Source organism: Solenopsis invicta, chromosome 6 (assembly GCF_016802725.1).
Source record: "Solenopsis invicta isolate M01_SB chromosome 6, UNIL_Sinv_3.0, whole genome shotgun sequence".
Lineage (NCBI taxonomy): Eukaryota > Metazoa > Arthropoda > Insecta > Hymenoptera > Formicidae > Solenopsis > Solenopsis invicta.
Window position 1 is genome coordinate 1154154 of NC_052669.1, and position 18937 is coordinate 1173090.

The 18937-nt window shown below is 34.3% G+C and overlaps 1 protein-coding gene and 1 long non-coding RNA gene across 2 annotated transcripts in view; one reads left to right on the top strand and one right to left on the bottom strand.

Annotated features, from left to right (window-relative positions):
• LOC120358135 overlaps positions 1-18937 on the bottom strand; it is a 143999-nt gene that overhangs the window by 21226 nt on the left and 103836 nt on the right. The gene's annotated exons all lie outside the window — the stretch shown is intronic.
• Positions 8047-18937, top strand: part of LOC105205222 (fez family zinc finger protein erm) — a 40066-nt gene continuing 29175 nt past the window's right edge. The window contains exon 1 of the mRNA XM_011174522.3: positions 8047-8845. Coding sequence (XP_011172824.3) covers positions 8839-8845 — 7 coding nt within the window. The 5' untranslated portion in view covers positions 8047-8838. The remainder of the gene's footprint in view (positions 8846-18937) is intronic.

Below are 18937 nucleotides of genomic sequence, written 5' to 3' on the forward strand. Positions count from 1 at the left end.
ATAAAATCCGAGCAAATAATAGATAGATACTCACCCTCCTTTCCGGTCGCGCTGCCCGACACCGACCAAGCTTCTGCCGCTCATTCTCTCGAAGTCCTTCGCAGCGCTGCTTCATCCATAGTTCTCACACGCGCGCTTATTATTACCGAATAGAGAACCAATTGCGCAAGCCGTAAGTAATTCCCGATTAAAGGCGATTTGAGAGCGCGTCGCTGGTCGCTGCGCTGCGTTCCGGGAAAGGCGTTAGCGGGAAAGAGCATCGATAGCGGACGATATAAGCGTTGACAACTTCACTCCGATTTACCGCTGCGACGCGACGCGAGTCAAGATGCCATTAGAGTTAAGATGCCGAATTGATGCGGTTGACATTTACTTTCTATACATGCGTGCATTAGCGCGCGTTACAGCACGCGTAAAATACCTTGAGCGCGCACACTGCACGGAAGCCATTTCGATTAGTCGTCTCGATTTCTGCTCCTTAACCCTCGCTCGACTCGCGCGATAAGTCGAAGTCGCGATAGTGAAGATGACGTCATCCGCTCTCGGCGCTCTTTCCCGCCAGCGGAACGCCACGGAGACGCAGCGCAGCGAATCGCCCTTTAATTGAGAATTACGTACGGCCCACGCGATTGATCCGGTATTCATTGCGTTTTGGTAATAAATGCGCGCGTGTGAGATCGTGTGTGAAGCAGCGTTGCGAAGAATTCCGAAGGAAGGAACAGCAGAGGTTTGATCGACGACGGGCAGCGCGGCCGCGGAGAAGGGTGAGTAACCTATTATTTACTTGTTATTTATTCGCGCGGTGTTATTTCTTGTCTCGTAGCATGCGACTTGGTCTCAGACAAGATACTACATTGCAAATTCAAGTGTGTATTTGAAAAATATGTTGTGTAAAATGACGTTGTTGTTCCTTACGCATTTATATGCGTGCATTTTGTTATATGCTCAGCCGTGTAATTTAATACTGATACACGCCTAAAGTATCTATTTTATAGTACTATAAAAATTTTTTTTTGCCATTTTTGAATGTGAACAAAAAAATATCCAAATTTAAAATTTAAGTTTTTATTTAATACTCAAGCATTTCAGAAATCAGAAATATGCCAAAAGTATTATTAAAACATCATATTTAAAGTCTCTAAAGTTTATTAGTAAATTTTCAATGTAATTGAAGTTAAATAATTTTTGTTAATACTAAAAAATTTGAAAAATATGATTCTGCATTCACCGATTTAATTGAACTTATAATACCTTTATTTTATTTCATAATGTGTTCTTGCGCGTTAACTGGAATCTTTTTCTTCCCCACGTTTATTATGTTAATGAAATTTGTGTTTCTTGAGTATAACATTCTTTGTATGATATTGCTTTTTTATAATTTTATTTTATAACTTTATTTTAATCGCATCATGACTATATTAACATTATTCATTTTCAAAACTACCCGCATATCCGATATTCATACCTCCCATATACGTAAATATTAGAAAGTCTGAAAGTAGCAAACCTCTTCTGCACCAGGTGATATAAAACAATTGCGATTCCAGCCGCAATTACAACAATATTGCCTGCGGTTGCGCTTGTCCCTCGAAATACGACAGTTAATGCAGTGTATTCGGTACAATATTAACTCCTGCGAATTTATCGATATTACTTCAATTCTCGGAATTTTAAATTTTATACGCCAAATTAAGTCGTATCTGGACACGGTCAACAGAGGACGCGATGTTAATTGCGGATTGTAATTAGTGCATCTTGTTCCGAACTGCTTCGAGAAAGTCATTCAGAGTCCTTGCACGTACGCGATATCGAAAGCGATCGCGATTTTCTATAAGCACAGTGATAATTAAAGCATGCATGCAAAGAGTTCTCCAAACAATTTATTTAATTTATCGCGAGACACTGTCTTGCAATTGCGTCCTTAATTATGTTGTAATTGTTATAACGAAAATTATATTAGTAATAAGCTACGTTTTCCTTTATTTGCTTTAGTAACAAAGAAACTTATTTTAAACACGTTTCTCGGAAGACTGTTATTAATATTAAAGTACCTTCCGCAACAGCATTATAACAAAATTGTTTTGTTAGCACGTCCATTAATCAATAGTATTTCACGTTTTAACTCATTTATTGCAAATTGCAATGGGACTCGAATAACATTAATGTTTACTTTAATCAACAAAACTGTTACATTTGTTAGTAGAGGTAGTTAGTAGAAATAGTAAATGTATATGTGTCTCTTTGAAGTTATATAAAGAGCTCAATATATGTGAAAGTCAATCAAATGTACTAGCGAAATAAATCGGGACTCAACGAAAAAGTTACATATATATTTTATAAAAAAAATTAATTCGTTAATAATATTTAATAAATAATTATAAAAAAAATAAAACTTTTCTTTAGTAATATACATATAAATACGTTGAATAAATATGTCATTGAAAAGTTTCAATTTAAAATTTTTAAGAAAAAATTATGGAGCCTTCTTACTTATATGATAAGTAATATTTTAGCTCTATTTGCGGCCTAATTGTATAGTTTCTGTTTACGCATATCGTCATTTTTATCTGTAATTACGGTTTTGCTACAAATTGCATCATATCGCGACTGGTATTTTATCAATTGCGCGATATTTTTACCTTTCTGTAACGACTCAGACTCTAACAAAGCAAGGAATGTGTGCTAAGAAGATTACACTTGCTTAATTTTTTTTATAATACCTCTGTTAAGTTATTCTTTCAAGTTTCAATTCATCAGTCAATATTCTGTAATGCAAATCTTTTATAATTTATAATTTACATTGTTTCGGGATAACAGCATGCATTAATAAAAAAAGTATACTAAAAAAATATTCTTTTAATAAATCATACGTTTGCATAAAATTACCAAATTTTCTTAAACTAAAAGATTGTATATGCACATTCATTTGAAGAACACAACTTTTCTATTAAGTAAGTCATTTAATAATTACAAATATTATTTTATGTCATAGTATAGTCAATGTTTATTAAAATATAAATTTTATTTTCTTTAAATTAGTAATATTCTTATAAATTAGTAAAATTTATATATTATCCATGGAGTAAACAGCGTGCTATTAATATAATACAAATAAAAATTTATTTGTTTCCATAATAGGATATTAAATTTTTTCAGATACAAGTATACGTTTTCTCAAATGTAATAAATTTAAAAAGTATTTATCTCTTATAAGTAACTTATTATTTTTGTAAATTTTGAAAAAGAAACGTGAGATATTTTCTAAAATATTTTTAAAATTAAAAAATCCAAAACCTATATTTTAAAAATTTATTTATTAGATTTTATTTCAACAAGTATTATATTGTTCCAACAAATGAATTGAAATGAGTAGAAATAAATGTTTTTTTACATTTTCAAATTTTCGCGCTTCAGATTCGGAAACTTTAAAGCGCAAACTCGGATAAATTAAAATAAATTGCAATTTTTGATGCATTAAAATTTATTTTCGTGGGATATTAAGTATCTGAATCTAAATTGAGATAAATTTTTCAACAAGGAATAAGTCTTTTAAAAATTTTATTGTTTCCTATAATTAAGAAGAGTTTACTATAATTAAGAATAGCTTTATATACTTTAAATATTATTTTAAATTAAGTAAATTTAATATTAATAAATATATTTATACTAAAATTAAGGAAACTTTATTTTCAGTGTAATACAAATTTAAAACCACTATCGATAATTACTTGTTGGTTATTCTCGAGAAACCCGCGATTATTCCTCGCGGGAATTCCCTCAAAAATTCTTTCTGTAGATGAATACACACGTGACTTCTTGGCCATGCTCGCGTATTCGTAACCTCAATGCAGTCGTCGTCATGCAAGCTTCATAGTGCAGGCAGATGACTGAGAGAGGTAGAGCACGAAGTGAAGAAAAGGAAAAGGGAAGAACGACGAAGTGGCGTGGCAGGGCGAAGGAAGTCGTAACGCGCTCTTATTGTTCGCACAGCTGTTTACCTAGTTTTCCAGCAGCAGCAGCAGTGCATTGCGATGCTAATTTCTTTTGCATTGTGCGACAATATACGCGCGTGCATTCATCACCGCGCCGCGGTGGGTCGAGAAACGCGGAGGGGAAAACGAAGGAGAAGAGGAAGAATGCCTCGATCGTGATCTATGCGGCGATTCACGTCACCGGGCGAGCCAGCCTCGCGTTTGTGTCACGGGAACACGATCGCGGTAAATAATTCAATTGATTCGAATGGAAACGTCGAATCGAACCGGAATGCGATATCGTAGTCGCTTTTCGAAATTATCGTCGACCTTACCAAGATTCAAAGCACCCACTATTTATGAAATTTACATAAAATGTTTATTTTTTTAGTATTTTGTACGCGTTGGTCAAATTTGTACGGGTTTTTCTTCGAGTTAAAAATATATCTTTTAAAAGAGCGTTTTTATCGCAATAAATCGTTAAGCTGGTTAAACTGGCGCGCGATTAACACGGACTGCAATCTACTTCAAACCTCCCCGTTTTCAATTTTATATATTGCATGCTGTTGCGTCACAAATTACCGAGGATTATCTATCCGGTATATAATGAGGTGAAGGTGACGATAACGGCGGCTAATGAAAGCCCTTGCACAATTGATGGCTCTCGGTCGGCCGATCATGATTAACCGTGCTCATTCGGAAATTCTCCTTGTACTAATCGCAAGCGTTATCTCCGCAAGGTGTGCAGCACGTTAATCGTTCCGCTCGGACGATACATCGAGCAAATATATTGTGTATCACGTAAAAATATAGTTGTGAAACGTTAAGGTAAAGCGCCTTCAAAGAATGGACGCTTCAAACTTATGTTTGTAGAGAAAAAGATAAAAAAATAAAAAAAAGTCAGTATTTCTTTGAAAAAACACTGTGCCATTAATATTATATCTAGATGTTAAATTTTATTGAAAGTTATTTGCTAAATAAAATTTAGGATCTAGTCTGAATTTGGTTTGATACTAGCAAGAAAAAAATTGTAAAGGTCAGCTATTATATGTCGACGCGTGAGGCAATCGAGTGATGAGCGATAGGCTGTCTCAGCATTGCGAAAATATTCTTCGAAGCCATTTTCCTGATAATTACGGGTTTTTTTGCTAACTCATCGCTAAGGTAGAGAAATTAAAGTATTCTGGCACACGTGCGTTTCATTTTCGATCATTACATATTTAACTTCTTGATGATTCTTCTTGCCGATCCACAAGTTTTAAAATTCATTTTTTACATTCCTCTATCTCTTGAGGATTTAACTAATGTAAATTTAAATGTAACATAATATACTAAAGAAAAATATGATAATATTTCTTTGGGATTTGTCAGCACCCCACCTACCTACTTACGTAACTTTTGACTACCTACCTACTTAAAGATTAATTATAACAAGCCTATGCAATCATGGTCATTTACATAATCAATTGACTATGATTAGAATCGATATTTCGTTTGTAATTCTCAAACATCAGAGCAAATTCGACACTTCGTTTGTTACGTAAAATGAATGTATGTCTAAAAGAGGCCAGCACGCCATCATAATTGACAAGTGGTGATGCACAATCTTGACCTGGATACATCAGTTTCAAGTCTGTCGCAGCATCGCGATTATACTTCCACTTAAATCGAAGGTTATCGCGAAGACAGCCCCTGACCCCTCTTAGCGCTCGTCTAGGATACGGCGGGCTCAAGCGAGCGAGACGGCACCTCGCCTCTCCTAGGAGAGAGTAGCCAATAGAGAGCGATTCCGACGGCGGCGCCGACGCACTCGGCTCTCTCCTACTCTCGTGAGATGGTCTGCCGAATCAAATCTAACGGCGGATATCTCGTGCGCGCGCACGGCCGCTCCGCGGAGTGCCTATTGGCGTCTGCACCCAGACGCTGAGTTAAGATGGACGTTGCGCGATGGTACCCTAGATCATGGACCACGCATTTGCGATGTTATTAGAGAGTACCGAAATCTCTAGCTCCTATTCTCAGGGCAACTTCGACCAGACTTCGTTTAACTTGATCGGTGATTAACTTATCAAGCTATACATACAAGCTGTACTGTTTTGTTAACATAAACAGAATTATTAATTTTTTGTTAGTTAACATATAGCTTTATAGCGAAGATCAGGAACGATGACTGCTAGAAAGGAGAATTTCAAATTAAAAAAATTTTGTGGTACAAAACCAATCGCGATGAAACTTAATTGATACAAACGTAGTATGAAGTAAAAGATAGAGAAATCTAATTAAAATCTAATCGCTAAATAAATGGTCAAAAATGGGTCATGTGGCGGCAGTATATTCATTTGCTACTCGTCAATCTCACTTTGTATGAATACTCTCTATAGCCCAGCAACGTCGCAATATATGTGAGGAGCCATTTGCGAACAACGTTATTTTATTGCCAAAGTGAGATTGTACGATTGGCAAATGGAGACTGCTGCCACACAATTCGGATCCATTTTCTGATTTTTGATCAGCATCCACTCATTTAATCATTCGATTTTGGTTAGATTTTTTTCATATTTTACTTCATAATATATATGTCAAGTTTTATGACGATTGATTTTGTATCATAAAATTCTTCTGATTTGGAGTGCTCCTTTATTTCAAGCGATTTGGCTAGTTAAATTAATCACCGATTAATCTAGTCAGACTTTGATTTAAGTTTTACCTTTACTGACGGTTTATCTTTAGACGCTGATAATTTAAAAGTAAGAGTTAATGACACCATTTCACTTAATTAATAATTCATTAAACTTTAAAAAAAGTTTTATAGCTCACTATACTCTGATAAAGCATTGTGTTGGATTTTTAAAAATTGTAGTTGCAGTAGGAAAACACTATAGAAATATATAGTCCAAAAGAACACAATGTAAGAGTAGCAGCATTATTAAGATTCAGCAGATTAATCTTATTGAACAGCCGAATCTATTTTTAGTTACCTAAATGAATTTAATCTGTCTGACTTTGCTTTATGAAACCTAGTAAATTTATTTTTTCATGCACGCAAAAGATGATTTTGTTAAAGTATCCAAAAATTTAGCTATAAGATACAAATCTGAAATTGATTTTTTTGGACTCTTAAAATATTTGGTAGAACGTTTAAATTAATTGCTAAATTATTAAAAAATGTTTTCAACATTTATCATCATCGTTGCGCCCAACAGAATTGTTTTCAGGTCCACATCTTTCTGAATTTTTAGACAGTAAAACCATGCATTCTTTTCGTGTGCACATTGCTTAATAATGCAAATTATGAAACTTATAAAACAGCCGTTATTTAATAGTAAACAAATTATGAAATGTTTAACAATCTGATCTCTGTATCTTATGGGATATTAATCGCGATTGATTAGATTATCTGCGGTCGGAACAAATGTACGATAAAGATATTGTATAAGCTCTAATCTTTTATGCAACTAAGGCGCCGCGCTCGAGAATCTGTCACGTGTTGTCGTCGTAAGCCAAACAGATACGCGATTAAGAAATTTCAATTGCAAAACAGGCAAGTGCAACTTGAATTTAAGAACACTCAACGCGCCGCTCGATCGTTCCTCATGCGCGAGGAGTCGCGGAACCATTAATTAACTGACCACGTGTGTCATTTCAACGGGGACAACGCGTCCATGCGGACGCGTTAATTCCAGTCGCCCTCCGCGAGTCAATTAATTTGCTATTTAGAATTTCGTCTCGCTAAACACTGATACGGACACCTGCACCTCGTGATCCCTTCCCGCTGCGGCTACGACGAGGAGGAAACCGCCCACCGTTGGCGCGACGCTTAGAGCGCATCTCCATCCAGAAGGGGTGGTGGTAGTGGGGTTAGATACCGTGAGGAACATACGTTTCCACCGTGCTACCAGCGATTTCCGCGGCGATCGATGAGGGGTTGAAGAAGAGAGGGAAGAACGACGCGCGCGTCGTCTCCTCTTCGTTTCCCACCACGTCGGACGCCGGCGTACTCGGCGCCACGACCGAACGAAGGTAGGCGGGGCTTCCAGGTAGCACACAAGACTGGCGCGCAGGTGAGAGAAGAGCGAAACCTGAGCGCGGAGTGGTAGCAGACCAGGTAAGGGGAAGCTACGGGCAGACCGATACACGCTCGTCCTCACACGCGAGAGACCGTGCGTGCCCTCCTCGGCCACACCGCGGGGTCAGTCGGGGTCCTGCTCTTAGCCAGGACACTCCGAGAGGGAAGAGTGAGAATTTCTTCTTCGCACGGACTGGCGTTCAGACAGCTTCTTGCGGTCGAGCTGTCACCTCATATACCTATACCACTACTGGTTCCACTACTTGTATACATCGATAGGCGATATACATCACAGCAGTGCGCTAGTCGCCGTCAAAACAACAAGAAGAAGGCGGAGGAGGAAGTCAGCAGCGGCTGACGTAAAGCGTCTGCCAGGGGATTTAAAACATCTCGTGGTTCATGACTCACTGAGAGATTGGAGCGATACTCCAAGTATCGAGGAGGAGGAGGAGGATTGGTTCAAGCGGTACCACGATCGACCTCGATGAATCACGTGACTTCCGGAAAGATCACGAGACTTTGACCGGTCGACCGGTGGTGAATGGGACCAATTCCAAGGTTGTCCAAGAGAACACTTTTGATCTTACGTTCGACGAGCGCCCGGGACCGCGTGCTTCCGCGAAGGTACCTGTGGGAGAAGGGGACGACTTGTGCCGGTGGTTTGTCGTTTACCAAAGAGATTTGTGTGATTCGCGCCGAACTGATCTGGTAGGCACAGTGCGCGGGGAATAGTGCGCGGCTCCATGAGCGGCATACAATTTTAGCGCCATCGTTCTCGCATCGCTACAACACCTGAACGTGATGTGTGGTAAGTAAAGGATTTGGTTGATATCTTTGAGCACAACGGATCCACTTATTGATGATCCCCGCGATGTACGTAACAAGAACATATTGTGATGCTCGCCGATTGATTAAACTCTCCGGTGTAAACTTTGATGATCGTAATATCGTCGCAAGTATCACACACTTAATTCTTTTAAACGCTTGCTGTAAGTTATATTTCTTTCTTCTTTTATGTGTTACAAAGAACAATTTGGGATCGATCGATAAAAGAAATTTAAATTTGTGATACAAGTTTTCAATTATTATACAAGTTAGAAAAAAATTAAATTGTCGATATAGAGAATACAAATTTAATTATGAAATGTCAAAAACTCATTTGTTTGCGCATTTCATAAATTTTTTATATTTTTAAAAAATCGATGCGCACATAATTTTTTTAGACAGGAAAAAGTTGTATGAGAGATCAATTCATTGATCTTGCTATCAGTTACAGAAAACATGAACGAACATGAGTAATAAATTTATCTTGTATGAAAATATGTCGATGCCATATGCACACTATCAATCATCAACGATCCTGTCAATCAAAATGACGTGAATTTGATTTTTAATATTGCCATCGTGCAATGTAAAGTTTTGACCTGTCTTGTAACTTTCCACGACGTCAATCGCAATTCTTATCAGACTTGAGAAACCTGTGTTTTTTTCCGTTGAAATCCGCACCTGATCTTTATCATGTCTTAAATGTTATGGTAGTCTACGTGTCGCAGATCGCTGTTGTCCTCGTCAACTTCTCGAACGTATTCTGCGATTAGTTTGGCGTTTAACATTTTAAATGAAGCAAAGCGCGTATATTTTTAACAGGTGCATTTGCAAGTTTATCATATTTTTTCGTAACGCGAAAGCACTTGTTATAACTTGCCGTAATGCTAATAATGTTTAATTGTTAACGATGACTGACTTGTTAATAACAATTTTTAATGAGAGCACACTCGAAGATTTTCGATGAAAGTTGTTTGCACGTAAACAAAATTACAACCGGTTACTTGAAATTTTTCCAGCGCTTGATTTACTTTATCGAGTAAATCGTGCTTTATTATAATTTATAGACGATTTACCTCGAATATTCAAGAGGCGTAGGGTCCTCGTCACATTTTCCGACGCCAAGTCACACATCTGAAGTTTCATTCTAAAACATTTCTCAGTCTTGATAGATTCCATGTGTGTCTTCTGTAAAAAAACATACAGATTGTTTGTACAATCTGCTCTAACAAGCGACATAAACTTTCCCACTTCTGTCCTCTCGTTCAACATTCATTTACAATTTCACAATTTCAGATATAAACCTCTGCTGATTTATTTCAAACGATTTTAAAGACACACATGTCCGCACAAGAAATATTTTTCTCTCTAAAAGCGCGAAATTTCGTTCACCTGTGTCTTATGGAATTTTATTTGAATTCGTCTTTTCTTTTATAATCAATGTAAAAACAAAAAATTTTTGCATTCTTGAATTTTGAAATAATGTTAAAACATAGATATCATTCATTTACGTCATTCGACTGACTGCTCTGTCAGCTTGTATATTTTGCATGAATCTATTATACAGAAAGAATGATTTTGTTGAAATATCTAAAAATTTTTAGATTTGAAAATAATTTTGTTGGATCAATTTTATAATACGTTTGAGCATGATAAACAACGCTGTAAAAGGTTCTGACATTCTAACGTCCTACGTAATTATTTTCATAAACTAAACAAAATTATTTTTAGAACTAACTTTTTTAAGTATTGTATTTCAATAAAAGCGCGGTTCTTTCCACGTAAAAGATAAATTTGTTTATTCCATTGCTTACTATTTTATTTTCACAGACTCAATAGAACGCAGGTGTGGAGATAACGTTTATAAAACGTGTGGCTTGTTAATAAAAGATTTTTGCGACTCGCGTATATTATCGTAATCGTAAACGCGAAAAAGTAATACTGCGGATAAGGCGCAGAATGATAACTGAAGCACGAGGCATTAGACTGGCTAATCTTTTAAACACATCACGAATGCAAATGTTACTGTTAGAAACACGTGTAAATTTCCAAAACATCGTCGCACTTTGCCCAGTTGCATAAAATACAGTCACTAGCATACACACGCAACTTTTCTACTGCGCATTGCAAAAATATAATGAAACGTTAATATAATTATAGTGCTCTTGCACGAAGTTTAATAAACGGTTTTTTTTCAATAAAACATTGAAAAAAATTTTATTCTTTAACAGATTTAATGAAATCTATATTCTTTAGTTTTTTCTCTCAAGTGCAAATTTTTGTTTAAATATTTACAATAATTGTTTGAAATTACATAAGTCAATTAACAAATTTATTACAATACATTTTTAGAAAATAATTTAATTTTTGGAACAAATCTGTTTTTAATTTTACTGAATTTATTAAATGTTAAAAAAGGAAGATTAAATATTGTATTCTTACTACAATATCATCGACTTGTGTAATATTGTAATATTTGAAAATTGCATTTATTTTTGAAACCAAATTGAATGCTTATTTTAATCCGTTCGAAACTGCGACACTTATAACTTAGTCCCAAAATCCGTCTTAAAGAGACTCAAGCGAGAGGAACACATCTGACACTTGTTCACACAATTTAATCAGGGCTTCGCGTAAATATTCATGATTGTTTTTCGAGATTTCACGATGAGTCTTGGTGGTAGGAGTTACTTTCGTAATTGACGAACAAACAAGATTAGCCATTTATGAGGCCTGCAGTCCTGCTTGTCATCAATTAATCGATTCGATAAATGATCTTTCATTGTCTGCTATGTATTCGGATTTCATAGAACGAAAGATACACGTTAGATAAAGAAATTTCCAAAAACGCGTTCAAAAATTTCCGTAATATAATGTAATTTTTGTAACTACATATATTCTCCGTAAACAAAAATGTTATCTGATGCCGAAATTGCCATGAATTAAAAACATTTTACATTCATGAGAATATAACGTAAGTCCAAAATGATTAATTGATGATTAAAAGAATTCCATCTGGCCGCTATTAATTTTCACGGCGAGCAAACGACTCACTGACTCGGAATTCATTTCGCGTGAATGTAAAATTCGTCAAGCCTCAAGTGTAAAATTAAGAAATGACGTAGTTAACGCACTTTGAATCTGTTAAGCGACAGATATTTCTACAGATGGCCACGTACTGAATCAATCAATCTTCGTCATTCATTAAAGATTTTTGTTATTGCATCGATTACCGCACGCACCTCTGCAGTTTGGTATATCATTTATAAAATTAAATTTGTTACGTCCTGACGATCGCTAAACATCGAGTAGATTTCGCTGTTAAAAACACACGTTGCGAGTTCAACATTGATTGAACGCTAACACTTGGAATCTCCTTAGAAAGGATTTCTAATAATAAGATTAACAATATTCTTAGCATGTTCAATCCTATTGCAATCTTATACAGTATAAAAATAAAGCAATATTAAGATGAGGTCTATTTTCTCTTTCATAGAATTAAATAAAATTGACTTATTTGATTTTGAATCAAGAGTGACACACATGTTATTATAATTTTAACTTGTATATTTTTACATTTAGAATAAAAATTTGTTTGATATTGTAAATGCACAATAATTAATACGGTTTGAGATTGTGCACTTGCTTATAAGAAAGATTTGATGCTATTAATTATAATTAACGCATCCGCGAAAAATCCACTAGCCTTTGTTCGTGTAAAGCGTTTTGATGAGCCTTTATGCTATAAGACGATTTTGATATTTGCAAAGCGAGTGTTCCTTAACAGTCTTTATCACATTTTATTAGAAAAAAATTTTCAAATTTTCTTCAGATCAATTTAATATTAAATCAAAAGTATTTGATGAGATTCATTACGCCATTGTTTAATCTAAATCTGAAAAGATTAATAGGATAGTACCAAGATTATTTCATTCTAAATTTAAGAATTTTTTTATTGAAGAGTAAAATATTTTTCTCCAAACACACAATAATTATTATTTCTAGATTAATTTTATAATACATATCAAAGTAATAGCATTGAATTCAGCTTTTCTGTGTGTAAACAATTTGTGACAGAATATGTGTATAATATATTTTGTATGAATTTATCTATTCTCTGTTTCCTTGTTTATTCTGTCCAATTGATAATAATTAAGCGTAATAATGAATTCTATAAGTGTATTTATATAGCAATATATTTTCATAATATATTTTCAACACTGCAATTATTGTTATTATACTTTATTATGTAATTATGTTTTAATTTGTATGATTTTTGGGGGGACATATTTTTGACATTTCTGTTCAGTATTGTTTATAGCTTATTGCCGCGTTAAACTTAAAAGGATAGCAGGAAATCGGGTTTGCGATGCTTATGATTTATTCTCACATGCGCAACACACAGAACATGGTTCTTTATTCCGTGGGTGACATGATGCATGGACGATAACAACGCAGAAGTGCAGCGTGATATATCGTTGAATTGGCCTCACCTGTCTAAATACATGTCCATCTAATATCGAGGCTTCGAATTTCAACGCGAGTCATTGGAAACTTTACGTGTCAAAATCGTGGCCTGCTTTCGTTTTCTGTCTCTGGTTTAACGAGCGAAATTCCTCTAACATATTTCAATGCATATTTAATCTCGCAAGCCAAGCTATTTCTTGCGCTTTAATCTCATACATTTTCATCACAATTCATTAGGCCCGAAACGAAGATCGATACATTCGATCCGTCTCTCTTCTGCTTTCTTCTTTTTCCTGTTAGATTATTATTTCAGTTATTTGCCAAGAAATTACAGGAATTACATAAGGACGCTTATGCCAGCGGTATGTTTTTTTTATTTTTTCAAACTACAATCACGAAACTAATTTTCAAATTCATCAAATGTTATATTTTAGAAAAAATTTGATTAGAACTGAAGTAAAAATCTTTGTCAACGCATGTTATTTCCGATGATAAAAGTATGCTTTTCATTTGTAGCATAAAATAAACTCTGAATATTTTTGTATCTTGGCAATTCATAATCATATACAAGATAATCTTGTTTATTTAGTATTATTTTGACACAATTTAATCATCTTTTAACATATTTTCAAATTTATGTAAAAAAAAAGATAAAAATAAAGTAAAATCGACGTTTTGCAATTTTATTTAAATATATTTCTCAATCTGATTTTGTTCATTACAATCCGGTGAATTTTTTTCAGCATATTTTTTTGAACATAAATTTTCTTTCGATGGAAATGTATCACTGGCAAAAGCTTTCACTTTTAATCAAATTTTTTCTATAAAATTATAATATTTGATGAATTGTAACATAAAATAAATTTTAATTATCTCGCGTGCCCGCACGATTAGTTTCGTGACCGTCGAATGCACTGTCGTTTCTCTGCGCTCATTTTCCTTTTCAATTCGCTCGCCTAAAACTGTGGAACAGTGACTCAAATTCGCAATAAGCATCCTGCGGCAGGAAACTACATCGTGCACCGTTATCTATGGAAACGAGTAACAAATTCTCGCTGGCGATGCGTCTGCCCATGAATTATGTAGGAATGCGGCTCGTACGGACGCATTACAGATTTATTCAAACAACGAGTGGCGGTTATTAGTCGTAGTTTATGTCCAGACGCGATTCTTATCGACACAGTGGGACCTTCGAGCCAGTGATTTACTTCGCGGGTTATCATCGGCTTTCCGACACATCGTCGTTTTCACGCAAAATGGCTATTTCTATTTCCACTCGCTCATTTGCGTGTCTTACAAATCATCCGCGCTAGCAAAAACTGTATTCGCATTGTGCTCGTTAATTATTCATTTGTTTGCAACTCGTAAAAAACATATGAAAGAAAAAATATGTTACAACAAAAAAATTTTACTTAACACAAAAACAATTATTAATTCAGTGAGTCCCAATAGTTTATTTACGTGCCAGTCGAGTTAAAAATTTCTTAACTGAAATATTTATGTAAATAAAATAACATGATTTTTATCCAAGTCATTTTTTCTTGCAGTCCTAGAAAATATTTACAGTTAGAATATTTTTATATTTCTGAGATAATCATATTTTTTTCAATCTAAGACAACAATTTGATTAGATTTAATATTATTAGTTTATTTGTAAAATTATTATTTAAGTACAAAAAATATAAAAATACAAAGTCATATGCTTAAGATAATACGTCTATACATATATTTACATAAAAGTAAATATTTTTATTTAAACAGAACAAACAAATGCTTGTATTAAAATATATGACTCTGAGAAAGTGTATTATTTTTCATTAAAAAAAAATGTTTCTCTCAGTGTATCTTCTACTAATAGATCATTTCCACGAATTTTTAAATTCCTTAACAATATCTTTTACATTACAAAGTTACATAGTGTGCAACTATTGAAAAGTGTATTTAGAAAACTTGTGCGCAGCGCGTTTAAAAAAAATGAAAAAATCATCAGATTCTCGATCATAAGTTTGAATCGCACTGCGTGTACAAAAATTATACAATCAATATTACGTATAATTTTTCCAGAGAACGTGTGTATTGCATACGCGAAAATCGCCGATGCCATAATCGTTTAAAATTTTCTCCTCGACCGCGGTGTCGATCTGCAGAATTTCATGACAACTCGAGAAATCAGTATCGGAGCGTATCGCGTGATGGAGAGCAACCTGCGCGCAAACGCATTTATTTTATTACTGCTGATTACCGCTACGCGCAAGCTGATCGGCGGTTGCTTTTGAGAGCCTGTCCCGTCAGGTTTGCGTCGGCCGGGACATTTTATATCGTGGACTCGTCGGCGATGCGAAGCCGCGTCGAGCAATCACATCTGTCCGATCTCGCGCGATTAGGATCTCGTCTCTCGATACGTCCGTCCGATACTCGTCGCGAGTCGCGCACGTACGATTTATAATTCATCTCACCGGCCGGCAACCGGTCGCACGTTTGTGATTTCTTTCCCGCCCTTTCGCGCGCGAATTCTTTTTTCCTCTTGCCGTTTTTTTTTTATTCCGCCGCGCGAATCTGATGCACACGAAACGAGACCGTCGCCGACGATGCATTAAACGTCGACATGCTCGCGTTAAACGCGGCGAGCATAAACATTCCGTATTCATCGATGCGCGAGATCGCCGTGCGATATGGAGGCCAGCAACGGTTTAAATAACTCTTCTATCGGTGCTGCATGACCGTTATAAATATGGAGTTCATAATCGCCAGCATTCCTAATTCTGTATTGTCGAACGGAGATTGCCGTGGAGCGCAACGAGCAGCGCAACGAGCGTATAATTTGGGGGAAATTCGACGTGTTATGTGTATTGCAGCTCAATCTCCAATTAGCTGCACTCGCTGCGATTAATGATTCACTGGACCTTGATGTAAGAGACGAGAATCATGTTTAAATACTGCTTAATGTTTGGATCAATTTTCAAATCGACAAAAAATATTTAAATCACAATTTGCCGCTGTAATACATATATGTAAGCGTGTACGACGTGCTATGCAACCCGTGTATCTTCTTGTAATTTGTTTTGCAAATATATGGTAAAAAATGAACCATAAACGCAGATTATGTTCTTATTTGCATTATTTATAGCAAGGCATTTTACGTACAATCGCGCATAAAATATTTACAGAATTATTCTGAACGTTAGGATATCAGTTTACAGTCGTTAAAACAGCATTTATAAATTATAAATACATATAATATGTAAATTATAAGTATAGATGCATATATATATATATATATATTTATAAATATAATTTATAAATACTATTCACGCGCGCACACGCGCATACATGTGCATAATTTGTATCTGGGTATAAATAAAAGAAAAACATGTATAACCACAAAAAAATTATGTTCGTCTCTTATTTGAATTCTTAATATTTATTTATAAATGCTATTTTAGCGGGCGACATCTTACGTTCAGAATAATTCCATAAATATTTCAGCGGCCGCGCATAAAACGCCTCATTACAAATAATGCAAATAAGAGCGTAATCTGCGTTTACGGTTTATTTTTTTTTACCATGTGTTTGCAAAACAAATTTGGAAGTTACGCGTGATGCGTAGCACATCGCTCTCGCTTTGTAATCTTCCCGATCAACACGTTCGATCAAGCCGTGATTTTGGACTGTAATCATTCTTCATTTATGCGATGGAAAGGATTTTGATCGCAAGCATCGCGATCGGCATCATCGGAGTTTATGCATCACGAAAGAATCCGCTTCAAGGCTCCATGTATTATTCATTTCTGTGTTACCGTATGTTTCGTGTATGTAATGAACGCGTGGAATGCAGTCTCTACGCGTGCTTTTACGAAAAATATCACACTTAACATAAACTTCCGTAATTTCTCTTTTTTTCCATAAAAATTTTATGATTATTTACGATGTTAAATCGTAATATTTTAGCAATTGCTCATTACTTTATTATAAATAATGCAAATAAGAACAGAATCTACGTACAGAGATAGAGGATGAATTAAAAATCTGTAAGCAAGATGGAGAAAAAAAAATATATATAATTAAAAATTTCTATTATAAAATATCTATTGGAGAGAAATATCTGTTAGAAAATATCAAAATAATACTTATAAACATACAAAATACTATATGAGATGCCTATCTTTCTTTTAAAAATTAAAATTGCCTTTATTTTTTTTAGAAACGTTTAAAAATTAAAATCATGTTAAATATAACCTCTGGCAAAAGGTTCTTCAAAACAGATAAAAAACACTTATTTTATTTTAATACTTTCTGTTTTTCATCTTTATTCCATGTAGTTCTAGTTTAAGTATTTAATATTTATGTACTTGATACTTTTCTGACTAAAGATCTACAAAAAATTATTAAAAAATATAGTTGTAGAAGAAACGAATAAAATTCATTAAATAAAAATTTTGTTTAAACCAATAATTTTGCTACGAAAAATTTTTCAGTGCAGTAAATGCCATTATTGTTAAATAATTGATGCTTTTAAAATATAACAGAGAAAGGTTGGCAATAACGACAGTAAGTTTTCCTAAAGCGAATATATTCCCTTAGTTCTTGGAAACAAATCATCGTACTTTATTAATACTGATAAAAATACGATCAGTTTAGGTAATTAAAGAAGCAAAAACTGATATTTATACATTTATGGCTTTTTATGGGCATAAAATCTATTAGAAACTAATTCTTCAAAAGCAGGAATAATAAAATTTACATGACTTTTTTGCAAATTATGTAGTTTAAATAATAATAAATAAATTACTACGTATGTTAACTTTTTTATGCTTGTATCGTTTTATGCAAAATATTAAAATTCTAAAATTGTTTTATTTATATTTTTTCCTTTCCTATTGTTACTTATAATACTATTTTAATCGTAAAATTGGAATGTAAACTGGCACACTTGTCAATAATACAGACTATAAGATAATAAAGACCATATTGGATACAATAAAAGCTACAGAATTACGAGGTACAGAATTACGTATGAGATCTATCTGTTAAGTGATTAAAGTTAGAAATCTAATTTCTATAAATTATCGCATCACATATTCCGTGTCTTGTGGAATATGTAATAAAATATTTATATAAATTGATAAAGAATTTTACAAATCAAAATGAAATGCTTCTACGAACCCTAATCCATTATATACATTATTTTGTACGGGTGACTCATATTAAAGAAAAAGAAGAGGAAAATGGAGCATTAGTGCCTACTATCGGTTTTGCAGCTCATGTACTAATCTTATAAAAAACTTAATTATTGCAAAATTCGAAATTATTAAACGATATTATTAAAACTTCTATATTATCAAACAGATAACACTTTTTAGTTTGTGTTTCTAAAGTTTGAGTTTTATAATGTTGTTTTTCAATTTCAACCAAAAACAATTTAGTATAGACGTATTAATTACACATTAATATGTCGATATCGGTAATCTTCTTCTATTTTTCAATTTTGACTTGTGAGACGATAAGAATTATCAATTTATCTATCATGGCGAACTTTAACTGAAAAAATACACACATACACACGTATTTATTGTGTTTTCAGATTGTACTTCGAAAAGAACTCGTCGCT